The sequence below is a fragment of the Saimiri boliviensis genome, chromosome 6 (assembly GCF_048565385.1).
Source record: "Saimiri boliviensis isolate mSaiBol1 chromosome 6, mSaiBol1.pri, whole genome shotgun sequence".
Taxonomy (NCBI): Eukaryota; Metazoa; Chordata; class Mammalia; order Primates; family Cebidae; genus Saimiri; species Saimiri boliviensis.
The window spans coordinates 8,934,355-8,951,524 of record NC_133454.1 but is presented as its reverse complement, the minus strand read 5'-3'; the positions used below and the strand labels follow the sequence as shown (position 1 = coordinate 8,951,524).

General features: G+C 33.3%; 1 protein-coding gene across 10 annotated transcripts in view; it reads right to left on the bottom strand.

Moving 5' to 3' along the window:
• SLC36A4 (solute carrier family 36 member 4) overlaps window positions 1–17,170 on the bottom strand; it is a 186,646-nt gene that overhangs the window by 81,923 nt on the left and 87,553 nt on the right. For 9 of the 10 annotated variants that reach the window (XR_012517979.1, XR_012517978.1, XM_074400341.1 and 6 more), the window contains 7 exons: window positions 14,969–15,092; window positions 13,351–13,441; window positions 12,111–12,199; window positions 11,012–11,107; window positions 10,141–10,225; window positions 2,405–2,632; window positions 1,103–1,201 (listed from right to left, as the gene is read on the bottom strand). Coding sequence is in view for 8 of the 10 variants with exons in the window: in XM_074400341.1 (XP_074256442.1) it covers window positions 1,103–1,201; window positions 2,405–2,632; window positions 10,141–10,225; window positions 11,012–11,107; window positions 12,111–12,199; window positions 13,351–13,441; window positions 14,969–15,092 (812 nt within the window). In the remaining 2 variants the exon portion in view is untranslated. Of the gene's footprint in view, window positions 1–1,102; window positions 1,202–2,404; window positions 2,633–10,140; window positions 10,226–11,011; window positions 11,108–12,110; window positions 12,200–13,350; window positions 13,442–14,968; window positions 15,093–17,170 lie in introns of those variants that run through there. The other variant, XM_010352280.3, reaches the window with a different exon arrangement.

The following is a 17,170-nucleotide window of genomic DNA, read 5'->3' as shown; positions in this document are numbered from 1 at the left end:
CCAAGGACAAAGCAAAATAAATCATTTCAGTGTTTCAAGCTTAAGCAACTGAAGATAAAACTAAAAAGGAAAATGAGAAAGTAAAGCTGGTTTTGGATGAGAAAATGTGTGTCAGACTTTGGAATTGTTGAATTTGAGATTCAGGGGAAACATCCAATAGTTAACTAGAACTCACCAGTTAAAGACAAACCTGAAAATCTGCAGTTATGTTTCTAACAGCAGTAAAAGCAACTGTGAAAATTTGTAAGAATTTATGAGAGTTATCTAAAGAAAATTCAGAGACAGCAGAAACCCAAGTAAAATGATATAAAATTTTATCTTAGATCTATTTTGTCTAGGGTTAATATAAATAGATGTTTACAATGGTTTTGCTGCCATATCAGACCATCAAACTATGAAACATAAAACTACGGAGCAAAGCAGACAGCGAGACTCTATTTTCTCCAAGTATACAAATGTTAGGCTTTAAATAAACCAGGAGCTACCTGAATGAAAATAATTAACATCTGAGAATCCTCAGAATCTTTGGAGTTTATCTTGCTATTAGCTTTATGATAACATTGTTTCTCAAAACAAACATATATGTTCATAAAATTATAGCGAGAATTTATATCCGACTCTTCTTATGTAACAGTGATTTTGCAACTATTTCAATTCCCTTCAAATAATCTAGTCTATAAAATATGCTTCAGATGTGCCTTAGTATGTGGGCTACAAATTTTTTTAAACTGGCCTTGAGTTAATAATTTTTGAAGCCAGGAGACATTTACATAGGAGTTCATTATACTACTCTCTAAATTTTGTATAGGTTTGAAATTTTCCATAATAAAATGTTAAAAATAATCTGGCTAATTTCTTCATTTTATAGATAAAGAAAAAGAGAATTAGAGAGCCTGAGTGGTATGTCTAACATCAAGCTCTTGGTTAGTGAAAGGACTAAACTATAATTTTAATCTAACACACTAAACTGTACATCATCTTCTAGGAATAAAGAAAATTGAAATAAAAAAGAAAAATATGCATTTTAAAATATAGCTAGACTATATAAATCATTGTGTTGAATTAAGATTTTAAAAAATAATAATAAAGACTAAATTCTTACCACTCCTATGCCTTCAAAAGCAAATACAGCAGTACCAAAAAAGAGTGGGTATTTCTTCCAACCAGCCACTATTGGAAGGTTGTGGGGATCTGGCATGTTCTAAAGAAAGAAAAAAGGAAGGCAGGTTACATCTTTACTTATTCTAAACAATTTAAAATGAAAGAAAAATCATAATTTTGAGCTTCACAATAGCAAAGGTCGGTTATAAAACTGAATAATTCTTTCAATAAACACTTTAAGCATCCCACGTTAAATAGAGCCAACCTGTTAGGACTTCACTGCCAAAAGCAATTGTTTCCCTCATGCCCACACATTCCATCTGAGCAAAATGCTCCTGATTACCTGCTTCCACCTGCAAGTCCCAGGCTCTGCACACTAGGTCTAGCTCCTGCCACAACAGGAAATACGTAAGTATACTCAAGGCCTAAGCTGAGAGCCATATAGTCAAGTTAACAACCACTACTGCTGGTGCCCAATAAAAATTCATTCTCCACTCTATTTTCACTCATGAAGATTTTACAACAATTACCTTGGAAATAATATAAAAAATGAATTAGATCAGAGGTGACTAAACAGGGATTCTCAACCTTTCTTGGGTCTTTGGCACCTTTGCAAGATGAAAGCTATGTAACTGCTCAACAGCAAAACACATATATTCATACAGACATACTAAATCTTGTAAACTATTTTAAGGGATTTGAAGAATCCCTGAATGCTATCAATAGATTATTTTAAGGAAACCGGATTAAGAATCCCCAGACTACAGACAATGAAATCAGTTGAGGTTATTGCATATACTTCAGAAAAAGGGATTACAGACTAGTGTAGTGGCAGTGGATTGAAGCAGTAGCAGCAAATAAAAGTTCAGGAGTGAAAGGAAATTGTAGATTTACATATATATATACATGCATCTCTTGTGATTGGTTCAAATGTTAAAGGAAAAAGAAACACATTTAATAAATACCTGGTTTCACATTTGGCACTGTACTAAGAACACAATCCTAAATCTCATAACTCTAATTGGGTAGGTATTATTATCTTCTGAAGCACTGTCCAAAGCCCAGAAGCATATTTACCAAGATCCAAGATCTCATCACAAAGCCTGTTGGTTTAATCTCTGTCTCATATACTTTCCTAACTCAACAGTATCCCCCTAAAAGAAACCAACATTTACTGATTGTACACTGTGTGTCACATATAAAGTCAGGGTCTTTATACTTCATTACTTTTACTTCCAAAGTAAACAAAAATTTTACTTATATAAAAAAGGTAAGAGCTTGATTAAAAACAGTTTATACTTACCCTGACAACATATTGGTAAATTATCACAAGACTGACAGCCATAGAAACGTTGGCAAGGAATGACAGTACAAACAGATTCTTTAGTTCACGAATGAAGACCAAAAGAATTATAAACGGAAGAAAGCAAAGCATATATATCCTTAGGTCAGCACTTCTTCTCTCACATGGATTTGATGAATTGGTATTATTCGAAATAAACACTTTACTCTCCAGGAATCCTTCATGAACCTATACAGGATTACCAGAAGAATAAAGAAGAGGGCAATCTTCCATCAACTTATAATCATAAAACACACGTACAAAGAAAATTGTAATCTGTACACTTTAAAATATAATCCTATGATATACTTTAAAATATTTAAATTTACATTTTTTAAAGATACTCTGGTTTCCTAGAAACATATGTATCAAATACAAAGATAACTGAAGATAATCTTGAAAGAAAATTTTATCATATTATAAAAATAAAGTTCATTAGAAAATTGTAATGATAAATTTACTAATGTATACTGAAGCTTTGTGACTATCATGTTCAGGATACCTCCAAAGACTCAAGTATCTATTTTTGAGATCACCAAAGCTGGGACAATACATGCCTAGGATGGCCACTGAGTATTCTCTAGCTTATTTTTTTTCAGATAGGAAAGAAGCTCTAATTATCTCTTAGAAATGTAGTTTAGGCCGGGCGCAGTGGCTCACACCTGTAATCCCAGCACTATGGGAGGCCGAGACGGGTGGATCACAAGGTCAAGAGATCGAGACCATCCTGGTCAATATGGTAAAACCCCGTCTCTACTAAAAATACAAAAATTAGCTGGGCATGGTGGTGCATGCCTGTAGTCCCAGCTACTCGGGAGGCGGAAGCAGGAGAATTGCTTGAACCCAGGAGACGGAGGTTGCAGTGAGCCGAGATTGCGCCATTGCACTCCAGTATGGGTAACAAGAGTGAAACTCCATCAAAAAAAAAGAAAAAAAAAAAGAAAAGAAATGTAGTCTAAGCAAAAATTTAAAATTATCGCCTAACTTTAAAACTTTTATAAAGCAATTATTTATAAATTATCATCACTATCAATAAATATTTCCACTACATTCATGCGTAGCCATATGGTAGATAGTACATAAATTTTTGCTGGAGAAAAATACTTCTACAAAATAAATCAACTGTATATTAAAACTTATTCAGCCACTCCTATAACCCAATTTTCAGATTTCAAAACAAATATGATTTAAAAATATGATTTACAGGCTCCATATATTAAAAACTATCTCTGATCCAATTTAATCACATAATGCTACTTACTAAAATAGAAATGAAATTATAGAAGACTTTAGAAACAGTCTTAAAATTTTATAGCAGAGGCAGATCATACTATAATTTAAATGCCAGTGAAAACTTATTTACCCCCAAACATAGTGTACCCTCCTTTGAACACATCAATATTGTAGAATCTCTGGACAATACATTCTAAAAATTCTTGTAATGATAATAGCTAGTGTTTTTCGAGTACTTTCTTTGTATCCGGTACTGAACTATATGCTTTATATACAACGTCTCACTTAATATTCAAAATGACTCTCAAAAGTAGGTGGTAATATTAATTCCAATTTATAGTTGAGGAACCTAAGGCTTCAAGAGATTTTTTTTTAAACCTTGCATAATATCAAGCCAGTAAATGTTGGTTCTAGGATTCAAACCCAGGCTTGTTACTCTAGAATTAGCCTGACCAAAATACTGAAACCCAGAAAGGAGGGCTCTGTCCAAGCAGCCACCTGGTTTCCACTCTTACATATCTCTCTAAATGTAGTAATTAAGAGGCCAACAAATCAGAAGATTAAAATAAATTTGATATGATTAATAATTTAAGTGTTCCTTCTACTTTAATTTTACATGTATAATCTACCAGAAGCTATGTTTAATGTCACTACAAATGTACATATCATCTTAGATTGTAGATAATGTATCTATTAGATTTTTGCCCTATATAGGCAATTTATAAGTGACACTGAACAGACTCTCAAGTTATACCATGCACCATTTAGGAAATGCACAGCTCATGACTACCTTGTAAGTGATCATCAAAACTTTACATTTTATTTTCTATCATTTGAAATAAAAGCAAAATTGTTGATTTACATTCCTTGGTTTTTACAAACGTATTTGATTGTTGACTTAATGTTCTAGTAACTGAATTATTTAGAGCCAAATACTTCTTATGAAAGCAGTACCTCCAATAATTAGATTAGATAATGATCAAAGTAAAGCTCTAACAAAGATAGCTGGCAAGAGAAAACCAGTTATATAACCAAAATTTTAAAGGGCTGTTTTAATTATTATTAGGTGCTTGGGAATTTAAAATTAATTCTATCACAAATATTTTACAGTTTTTTAGCACTTTTGGCAGAAAAGTGGTTATAAAAATTCTCAGGATTAAAAATAAAATAAAATAAAAATGTAGATACATACCTAGAGCAAGATTCAGGTAAACATTTGAGTCCTTTGGTGCCCTCTAGAGACAGAGATTGGCTATCTAATAGGACTTCCTATGATCTCACATGTTTACCAAAATGTAAAACACTGAAATAAACATTATAAAATATAATTACTAAATTCAGTTGTTTTCATTTCAGCTCAAATTTACTAAAATACACCACTTATTAATTTTTCAATGATTTCATAATTTAATAGTTAAAATTCCAATTGCAGATTACGTTCTTCAGTAAGGCCAAATGCAGAATTGAAGTTACAGCACCCTACATTTGTACAATGTTTTTACATTTTACAAAGGCTTTCACAAACCTTTTTTCAGCTGAGCCTCACAATAAGTTTATGAGAAACAAGGAGATATTTTGTTACTATTCCCATTTTACAAATAAGGGAACTGATGCTAGACCAGGGATAAGGGGGTTTTGCCTAATGTGTGAGTTAAAACTGAGAAGGCAGAGATTTGAACTCCTATCTTCTGACTCTACAATCAATGGTCTTTGGGACTGCTACATTTTTAAAATGTAATACTGTATTCGTTACCCATTCTCCATGCCTGCTTACCACTATTTTATCTGAGATTTTCCAGCGTATCTTAGCGTAAGAACGGAGAGAAGCAACTATAACCACCATGGACTTGGATTCCTCAGAAGCACTAGGGTTCTTTTTCCCCTTTTGATTGTACATAAAGTCTTAATGGGACCAAGAATAGTCAGTCATGTGGCAGTTACATAGCAGGTTCTACATTTGTGTGGCAACTAAACCCTTAATTCTTTTGGTTAACAAAATACATTTCAATTCCATGTAGATTAAGGGGAGGGTAACAATCCTATGGTTTCTAACTGTAACAGTAAGTAGCAATTGGTAAGGTTTAATCAACTAGTGTGTCTACTATTGTATAATGCCTATCAAATGTAAAAGAACATTCTGTAGAGAATGAAAATCTCTGATCTCATGCTGCTTCAGTGACCATCTCAACAACTTTCTCAAACCTGACTGCCTTTGTTTTCCGTGTTACTCCTTATGACTCAAAAGGACTTTTACTTTTCTATCTGTAGCAGGCACTCTCCTTACCTCCAGAGAGTCAATTTTTCTATCTGATCTTCTTAGGACATGAGCAAAGTTTAACTTTTCCATTCAACTTGAGAAGTAACTGATAATTTTTCATAGGAGAAAGTCACAAATTCTAAGCTTCTAAACATTTATTTTATCCACCTCATCTACTCCTTATGTCATATAAACACACTCACAACTAAAATCAGACAAGACGTCCCGTGGGGTGATGAACAATTAACATATTGGATGTGACAGAGACCTAGATTTCAACCTAATTCCATATGACTTGGGGCACATTACTCAAGTTTTGTGAGACTGCTTTCTCATTCATAAAATAAGCAAAGTACTTACAGAGTAGTTATAAAGATTAAATAACGTATATCATAGTTTATTAATATGAAATTGACATTATTCTTAAATTCAAATAGAGCTTATTGGTAACTCCCTTAGATGATAGGTATTAGAAAAGGTACAGTACTACGATGTTGCACAATCTCAGGAAGGCATAATTTCCCTCATATTATATATAAATGACTGGTAAGATATGTCTTGTCACTCTCATTAATAAAAAGCCTCTTAATGGATTTAGGAGTCCTAGAAATATACAATTTGGAGAACTAAATATTTGTGAAATCAAAACAACATCATCGAAAACAAGTAACGCTAACGGAAGAACTGATGATTTATTTTGATAAGACTATAAACAGGACTCTAAGTAGCTGTAATTACTGTTACTGTTTTCTATGTCTACATCTCTCATGCTACTTGCTCTTGTTAAGACCTTTCACTCTATTCTATAGTCACAATATGTATGAGGGAACACCTGTGTCTGATGGTTTAGATTACGGATTTTTCTGCCAGAAACAGGTGTATAAGAACTTATTTGCAAATATCTAGTAAAAGAAGAAATAGTTTTAAAATAGGGTATTTTGAAAAAATAATGAAGGTAGAAAGAAAAACTACAGAATGTATTGGGACTCTCAGATGCAGACCGCATCTAGGAGTACCCTCCTGCCTAAAACTGTCGGCAGTTACAACACTAATCTCTGGACACCATTCCCTTTTTAAAATTGTTTTTATTATCTTATTTTATTTTTCCCTAAGTCACTGGGGTACAGGTGGCATTTAGTTATACAAGTAAGTTCATTAGTGGCGATTTGTGAGATCCTAGCGCACCCATCCCCTGAGCCGCATACACTACACCGTATCCCTCACCCCTTCCCACTCCTCCCCGTGAGTCCTCAAAGTCCACCGCGTCATCCTTACACCTTCGTGTCCTCACAGCTCCCGCACATCAGTGAGAACATACAACGTTTGCTTTTCCATTCCTGAGTTACTTCACTTAGAATCATAGTCTCTAATCTCATCCAGGTCATCGCAAATGCTGTTAATTCACTCACTTTTACGGCTGAGTAGTACTCCATATTACATATATATATATATATATATATATATATATATATATATATAAAATGGAGTACTATTCAACCATAAGAGTGTGTAATATATATATATATATATATATATATATATATATGGCTGCTATCAACAGGTGTCTACAAATATCTTTTTCGAATAATGACTTCTTTACATCTGGATAGATACCCAGTAGTGGGACTGCTGGATCAAATGGTAGTTCTTTTTTAGTTCCGTAAGAATTTTAAAATTGTTTTTTCTAACTCTGTGAAGAATGATGGTGGTATTTTGATGGGGATTACGTTGAATTTATAGGTTGCTTTTGGCAGTATGGTCATGTTCACAATATTGATTCTATCCATCCATGTGTATGGGATGTGTTTTCATTTGTTTTTGTTATCTGTGATTTCTTTCAGCAGTGTTTTGTAGTTGTCCTTGTAGAGGTCTTTTGACTCTTTAGTTAGGAATACTACTAAGTATTTTACTTTTTTTGCAGGTTTTGTAAAAGAGGTTGAGCTCTTGATTTGATTTTCTACTTGGTCACTACTGGTGTATAGAAGAGCTACTGATCTATGTCCATTAATCTTGTATCCAACCAGAAAGGTTGCTGATTTCTTGTATTAGTCAAGGAACTCCATACCTTAACATAATAAAAGCCATCTATGACAAACCCACAGCCAACATAATACCGAATGGGGAAAAGCTTAAAGATTCCCTCTGAGAACTGGAACAAGACAAGGAAGCCCATTCTCACCACTCCTCTTCAATGCACTTCTACGAGTCCTAGCCAGAGCAGTCAGACACGAGAGAGAAACAAAGGGCATCAAGTTGGTAAAGAGGAAGTCAAACTGTCTCTGTTTGCTGATGATATGATCGTTTACCTTGAAAACCCTAAGGACACCATTCATCCTATAGACACAAGGAAATACCTGTGAGGGTGAGAAACCAAGCTTAAAGAGTCATGTAGGAGCTGAAAGAGAAGAGTTGACAGAAAAAATGGGAGAAAAGGGTGTTTGCACATGATGGGAACAAGGAAAGTGGCAGAGACCATCAATGCAGAAATTAAAGAAACGTTTTAATGTCCACTAAGTTTTAAAATGACACTTGCACAATCAACCAGGTACATTACTGGGTCTGAGAAATAAAGACATGAACAAGATATAATTCTTCCCAGTCCAGTGAGTTCATTTTCCTTCAGGTCAATAACCATACTGGGTACCAATAAGCCAGGCACGCTTAGATGCTAGTTTACAGTGGTAAACACAAGGGATATGAGAGTCCCTTCCTTCACGGGGCTTGCCGCCTAGCAGTAAAACCTAACTTGTAAATTAACTTTACTACAGCATAATCAAGGCTATTTTAAAAAGTGATGCAGAAGCCAGGAGAAAAAAACAATAAATTCTATCAAAAGATAAAAGAAAGGCATGGGAGGAAAAGGTGAGAAAGCTTTCACAGAACAGGTGACACTGAAGCTCCCAGACATTCAAAGTCCCAGATACAAAGAAAATTTTTCTAGATGCTGAGACATGGCACACTGGAAAGAACACTGACCAAAAATCCAAGCTCAAATTACTAATTATGAACTCTTTTATAAAAGAGGGTTTGACCCAGTGACTTCTTCCGACATTAAAAATCTAAATGAGTGGCTCAAATACGGCATACAGGGATAATCTAAATCAGGGGTTAGAAAACTATGGTCTGCAGAACACCTATTTTTGCAAATAAAATTTCACCGAAATCTAGTCATATCTATTTGTTTACATATTGTTGCCTATGGCTGAATTGAGTGGTTATAACAGAGACCATATGGCCTACAAAGCAGAAAATACTTATTATCTGGCCCTCTATAGAAACAGTTTGCCAATTCTCAGTGAAATTAAACCTACTCTATACTTAGAAAAGAGAGTCAAATACACATAAACACACAGGAATCTACACAAATACAGGTTTTTTAGAAAATATATTCACTTCATCATTTTGCATTAAAATACCTACAAGACAATCCTATTTTACTATGTAAAATGTTTACTGTATCATGTGCATGTGGATAATTAATAAATATTTAATAATTATTTTTTAAATTAATTTAATATTTAATTATTTTAATAATCATAATTAAAATAATGATTAAAGAAGAGCAAGGGATAATTTAGAAATAATGATACCAGTCATAAAGAAAAGTATTTTATAGTATTGTTTTGATGGAATTTTTATTTCAGTGCTTTCCATATTTGTCCAAATACACTGTCAATCTCTTCCAAGACTGCAAACCACTTCCTCCTAAAGCAAACCTTCATAATACGAGAAAGTTTCTGAAAGAACTACAGAAAACTGTTCATTTATGGACATAATATCTTTTTACACAAGGGCGATAATTACTGGATTTTAATAATGAATGCTCATTATTTTTACTTGATTTTTTTAGGCTACTGGCTAAAGCCTCATATAGTTCTTTATAGAACTTCAATGTAAAGAATATAGTTCCACAGCATCTATGAATATGCTTTTGAAATCTAAGTTTCAAGTAGCTAAGGATCAGTAAATAATGTCATATTCTGATCTAAAAAAACAAGCATTATCAGTATTATGGCAAAATAATAACTAACAATTACAGCAGAAATCCAACTTGCAAGAAAAAAATCTAAAGGAAAATTTATAAAGGAAGATCACTTATGAAAGAGATACATTTTCAAATTCAACCATGGCTTCCACAGAAGAAATAGGAAGCCATATCTAGGGCTTTAGAAAAAAATGATTTCACTAACTGGAGAAAAATACTCACCTGTTTCACATTTTCAGCTAAGAAGACAATATAAACACTACAGAATCCCAGCTGTGTTATCACCAGAAAAAAGTCAACCACACTCCTGAAAAAAGGGATCCACAAATAAGTACCCATTAGAGCTATTGAAATGTCAATATATTTTATTTCTCTTTGAGAGTTTTCAACCTTTTATTATAGTATATATGCTCCTACTCATCATATCAGGAACTCTGAGCACCTCATACCAAATCTAACTTCCTGAAAGGCCATACTTAACCATAAACTACTCTAACACTGTTCTTTGTTTAATTCCCACCTCACATGTCATTTGTACAACAGGCAGCACTTTGCTGATTGTTTATGCTTCCTTATTTCTCTAGTCCTGTATTCATTGGACTTTGATTAGCCAATGCCACCAGTAATAAAGTTACATTTAAATAACAAGACAATAAAATAAGGTTATGCTAAAATATATCCAGATCACAGACGAGCGTAGAACTAAATACTACAACTTTATTTGAAATAATGGGACTGAAACATTTTTCTGGCTTTTTTATTTAAAAAAATTAATGAACATGATTATGTCATTATTTGACCAGGTCATGCTTTATAAATATCATTTTATTTCATCTACCAAAATGATCCTGTGAGATGGGTATTACTATAAACTCATTTCATAGTGAGTAAACCAAACCAAAATGATAAATAATTTGATCAAGGTCAGAAAACCAAAAAACGGTCAAGTTGAGATTTGAACCCAAGTCTGTCTAATTCTAAAGGTTACATATGTTTATTCCCCCAACTTTATCATATTTTTATTTATGTATCTTGTTAGATTAAAATACTTAATATAATTTTAACAATCAGATATTAATAACATAGTATTTACCGTCCCCATGCTGCTTGCTTCTGAAGGCAACTCCAAGGACTCACTTCCATAGCAAAGCTTACGGTGTCACTATAACCTAATGTTGACTTTTTAAACCTGTAATTTAATGACATACATACAAAGGAAAAAAGAAAAAGTTTAAGTTGGTACACAAAACCACTTCTTGAAATAAACATAAAATAAATGGGAATTAATAAATGCAAGGCTATGCACTGACAGATGAGTTATCAAAATGTCGAGGTGTGCATACTTCTAAAGCATCCTTCACAAAGTTTTAAATCTGTCCTTTTTATCAGTATATTAATTTTATCTACTGCTAAAGTTTATGTAAGTGCAGAATTCATATAACTTAGTATTTGTGCTTTATTAATTTAAATATTTCAAATACCTAAAACATCAACTACATTACTCATCTTAGAACAGCATTATTTAATAATACATCTGTGCAAGGCTCTACAATACATCTGCACATAAACTATCTCATTTAATCTTCCCATGAGGTAGGTATTATTTCTCCATTCTCTTTCTTAACTTTCCAAGTATATGTTATCATATAAAGCTCATAAATGATGTGCCCAAAGTTTTAAGACTATGTAACAACAAAAGAGTCAAGACTTGAGATTAGGCTACTAGACTAGATAATATCTATTTTTTTTTAAAAAAAAGTTAGTCTACTGTCCAGTAGACGTATTTCATGATGCAAAAATAAAGAAAAATAATATTATTTTGTTGACCATCTACTAACCCATACATCAGCAGACAGCACAAATGACAATAAAAACAGAATTACCTATACATTGAAGACCATTATGCTATAACTAAAAGTCACACCACTGCCTCCATTGCCTCCAAATATCTTTTCTGATTTTTTCCATTCATACTAAGAGACACCATTTTTTTTCACTCATGAGGCTACCTTTTAAAAATAGATTCTAATCAGATTTAGCTCATATGAAAAGCTACCCTGTTCCATATTCATTACCTTAGATGTATCTATATAAGGAAATACAATGCAATGCACAGTAGAAATATGAGACTATCTGATGATCTAAATAAAAAGATAGCTTCAAAATAAATGGCTTAACAAATCCACATTTACCTCAGACATAGAAAGTGACTGCAACGTACCAATATGTGCATACAGTGAACAGAAATAATTCCTATAAACACAAGGCTGATTGGTCCAAGCTGTGGGGGAAAAATTTATAAGATTTAAATATTTAATAGAAATCATGTGCAGTGAATAAATATTTGTTGGGCAAAATGATTAGTCACTATATAAAGGCAAACTAATAAACTCGATAGAGAAAGAGGAGTAATATTTAGGACAACCACATCCATCTTACCAACTTTGCTACTCAAATCCATGAATATAGAGTATAGATAACAAAGTAGGGTAGAACACAAGATCATATTTAATATCAGATGGCAAGTCTACAACTATCAGTGACCCACCATTATAACTATATGCATCCATGCATCATTATCCAAATCATGAAAAAGTACAGTATCAAATGGAGACTGTGAGCAATTTATTTCTTCTACAGACTGCTTGTTGAGTACTATGTGTCAGAAACCATGCTTAGAAAATAATTATTTCAAAAAGTAGTAAATACAATATTTTAAATATTTATTTACTAAAATTAAAGTGATACCTGTAATTTTCAAGATACAATCAAATTATTGCCAAAGTTTATTTTTATAAACAAAAGTTTTTATCATCTAAATTAGGGGGAACAAAATAGTCAAATGCAGAGAAAGATGATAGTTAAAACTGTTCTTAGAAACTGGTCCATTCAAAAAATGTTACATGTAATTTTATTACCTCATAAATGGGCTTCTCCCCTATCAAGGTTGTCTGTAATTATAATAATTACAGTAAGTGTCTTTTACATATTGGTTTTTAAAAGCTATTATTATTACTTTTCTTAACTATTATTTAAATCTGAAAACTGTCTATTTGACTCTAAAAAACTGTACAATTTCACATTACCAATAATCTACTCTATAAGTATATTTGTTGCTATGATTACACTGCTTAATTCAATTCCTAAAAATCCAAAATATTAATAAGATATAACTATGCCTGGAAAAATCAAAGACTGCTTTAGGTTTGTGGGGTTGTTTTTTTTTGTTAAATATTACAAATAAGTAATGAAGTAGAAATGAATAGAATAATTAGCATTTTTTTGTTAGATATCATTTTCACAGTTCACACAATTTTATCAAGACAGCATCTAAATGACCACATAAACATCACCTTACCAGGTAACATCTGACTTGCTATAAATGAGACTGATAACTGCATCTTAACTGGTGATTACAAAAGTAAGTCTTACCACTATGCCTGCATTTTTTATTGCCAATGGAAGTCCTAAAAGGCCAGTTCCAATATTTCCTTTAAGAAGGTGCATAAGAGTTTGTACAAATCTGAAAAGTAAAAGATGTTAAGACTTAAATATAAGACTTAAATGTTTTAGAACAAAAGCTATTATAACATGATCATGGTTTTGGTACTAGAAGGGAACTGAAAATTAATTTAGCCAAGGAACCAAATAACATTTCCATCCCATCACTGGGCCAGAAGTCATACTTGGTTCAAGCCCTATCTTTTCTACTTATAAGTGGAATAACAAGAGTTATTATGGATATTAAATGAGATATTTAGGTGAACTATCTGTCAAACAAGATAGTAAAAAATTAAATTAAAAAGGCTTGGCTGGGCACGGTGGCTCACACCTGTAATCCCAGCACTTTGGGAGGCTGAAGCCAGGGGATCACCTGAGGTCAGGAGTTCGCGACCAGCCTGGCCAATGTGGTGAAGCCTTGTCTCTACTAAAAATATAAAAAATTAGCCAGACATCAGGCAGGAGCCTATAATCCCAGCTACTTGGGAGGCTGAGGCAGGAGAATCACTTAACTGGGGAGGCGGAGGTTGCAGTGAGCCAAGATAGTACCACTGTACTCCAGCCTAGGCAAGAAGAGTGAAACTCCGTCTAAAAAAAAAAGAAAAGAAAAAAAAAGGCTTAAAGGCATCCTCTTTACAGTGCGGTTTTGTACACAGTAAAGAAATAAATTTTTTTTAAAAAGGTAATTTTCTCATAAGACACTTTGCTGCTATGATTTTCAAAACAATGTTGAGGATTTGGCTGGTAACAGCAATGTATTGACACTACCTATGCAACCATGATACTAAACACATTTGATTTATGATTGTCAACCTAAGAAGTTAATTTAAAAAAAAATACAAGTTATACAAGTTGTAAAACTGTATGTGTCAACAGGTAAGATAAATACTAATTAATTTTTAGATACCAGGAACTCCCTAAGGGATTTGACCTAATAGTTTCCATAGGCATCTGAAGGAAGTCTTTTCACCAGGAAAAAATAAGTTGAAATAAGAAAGAAGAGCAAAAAGTTTAAACTCATGAAACAAAAATGTTTGCCTAAATATTTTTTCATTTATATTCTTCTTTTCTGATCAATTGCATATCACTTTAACCATTAAACTATTATTAGAATGAGAAATTACTCAAATCTATTAATAATGACAAAATGTCAAAAAAAGGTTTTAAAAAGTTACAATGCTTTCCTACCTCCATGACTTCCTTTCAGAATAAAGAAACATTTACTACCTCCTGATTATTTCAGAAGTCACCTCTCTTAACATTCCTTTTCTACTTAATCAGATCTCCCTTCTTTCAAGATCCTTAGCATTTGTTACACATCAAGATCCCTAGCATTTGTCACTATAGTGAAGTTCAGTTTATTGCAGTAATTTCTATATACTGCTCTGTGATTTAAATGCATTTCTTTTCCAAATAGACTATAAACTCGTTAAAGGTGGAGACGATGTCTTATATTTGTGTCTTGTAATCTAATAGAATGTTTTGACTATAGATTACAAAATACATACTGAATGAGAAGAAAAGGAGACTTATAAACCATAACACTTACGAAATGCCCTCTTGATCATCAAGTTGGTAATGCTTCTGAACAGGCAGAAGCTCTTGCTCATGTTCTTCATCTGATGTCCCATCAAAATTCTGCTCATTTATCAAGGGCATCATTACATCCATATCTTTAAAAAGGAAAAACAAAGTACTTGACTATTGCTTAAAAATTTGGATAAAGCTGGTATAAATTAATTTTAAAATATTAGGAAATACCATCTGTACTCATCTTTACTATTTTCATCTTAAGATTGTTCATGCAAATACCCTGAGTTTTAGTATATTTAAAAAGAAACAACCAAATTTATTTGCTGGCTATTCTGTTTGGAATATGCAGTGCAAAGCGAAAGCTTAAGTATTCAATGCAAAACTTTTCTGCTTTATCCACATGAGGTTTACAGTAAATGATCACAGGATTACAGCACGAGGAATGTGAAGAAATGATCAAATATATTTTCATTTCTGCTTAGCTTCAAATCAAACTGTATAGGTAAATAGTAATCCCATTTTTAAATACGTGAAGAAAATTAGAAAGTCATTCCAATATTTAAAATTTCAGTATCAAAATCTGCCCTTTACCACTTTATCAGTATGTATTTCCTGAGAACAGGAATATTCTCTTAAATATTCACATCAAGTTACTACATTCAGGTTAACATTGATGCAATACTCTATTTAATCTACATTCCATATTCCACTTTCATCAGTTATACCAGTAAATTCCTCTCAGCAATTTTTTTCTCAGTCCAGGATTTTATATTCCATTTAATTAAAGTGTTCTTCCAGTTTCTTTGCCATTATATTTTTTATGATGCCTTTAATCATCTTTTTCTTGCCTAATTTTTTACTATCTTATTTGACTGTTTTTTTTTTTTTTTGGTTTGTTTTTTTTTTTTGAGACGGAGTTTCGCTCTTGTTACCCAGGCTGGAGTGCAATGGCGCGATCTCGGCTCACCGCAACCTCTGCCTCCCGGGTTCAGGCAATTCTCCTGCCTCAGCCTCCTGAGTAGCTGGGATTACAGGCACGCGCCACCATGCTCAGCTAATTTTTTGTATTTTTAGTAGAGACGGGGTTTCACCATGTTGACCGGGATGGTCTCGATCTCTTGACCTCGTGATCCACCCGCCTCGGCCTCCCAAAGTGCTGGGATTACAGGCTTGAGCCGCCGCGCCCGGCCTATTTGACTGTTTTTAAGTGGTACTCTCTGACTTCTACCTATTACCTGTACAATAATTAATAATTTAATTCTACTTTTTCCTGTTTGTCCCTTATTTTCTCATTTTTAGTCGTATTCTTTCTACTTTAACAATACATACGATGGTTTTCGTACTGTTCTTCCAATTATGTCTCTACTCATTTCTTAGACCTATATCTATAATCAATATCAATATTCACTATCGGTTCTCCGCCAAAGTTTCCTCAATCATCCCTTGGCTGGAAGAAGTTCATCTTCTTATAGGGTATGCATCAGAATGACCTGTAGGGCTCGCTAAAACACACAGTGATGGACGCCATCCCAAAGTTTCTCACTCAGTAGGTCTGGGGTGGGCCTGAAAATATGCATTTCTAACAAGCTCCTCAGTGCTGCTGACGTTGCTAGTTGGGGGACCCCACTTAGAGGACCACAGCTCTAACTGATTCCTCAGGAAGGTCATGGGCACAGTATTCCCTGAGTTTTCACATGTTTCAAATTGTTTTTCTTTATAGCCTTGATATTTGAAGAACAACCAGATACAAAATCCTTGGCTCATACCTATCCTTGAGTCTCCTGAAAATGCTGCTGCACTTTCGCCTTGCTTTTATATCCTACTTTGAGAAGCCTGAGGGCAGACTAATTTTCTCAGCCATTAAGTAACTTGTTCTTTTGCCTAGAAATCCTGAAGATATTTTCTTTGTCTTTAAAGCCTAATAACTTCACAACACGTCTTGGGTTTGATCACCCTAAGTCAGTTTTCCCAGGGACACAGTGGGCCCCTTTTGACATGTTGATTTAGGTGTTTTTTGTCTTATTTCTACTATAAAGTTTTCTTGGGTAACAGTTTTAAATATGTATCTGGTTCAAATAATTCTTCTTTAGATATTTCAGTTACATTCATGTTGGATCTTCTTTGCCTGTCTTCTATTCAATCACTTTATATCTCTGACCCTTCTGATATCTGTCTTTACCTCATCTTCATTCATATCTATCTTAAATGACACATTACA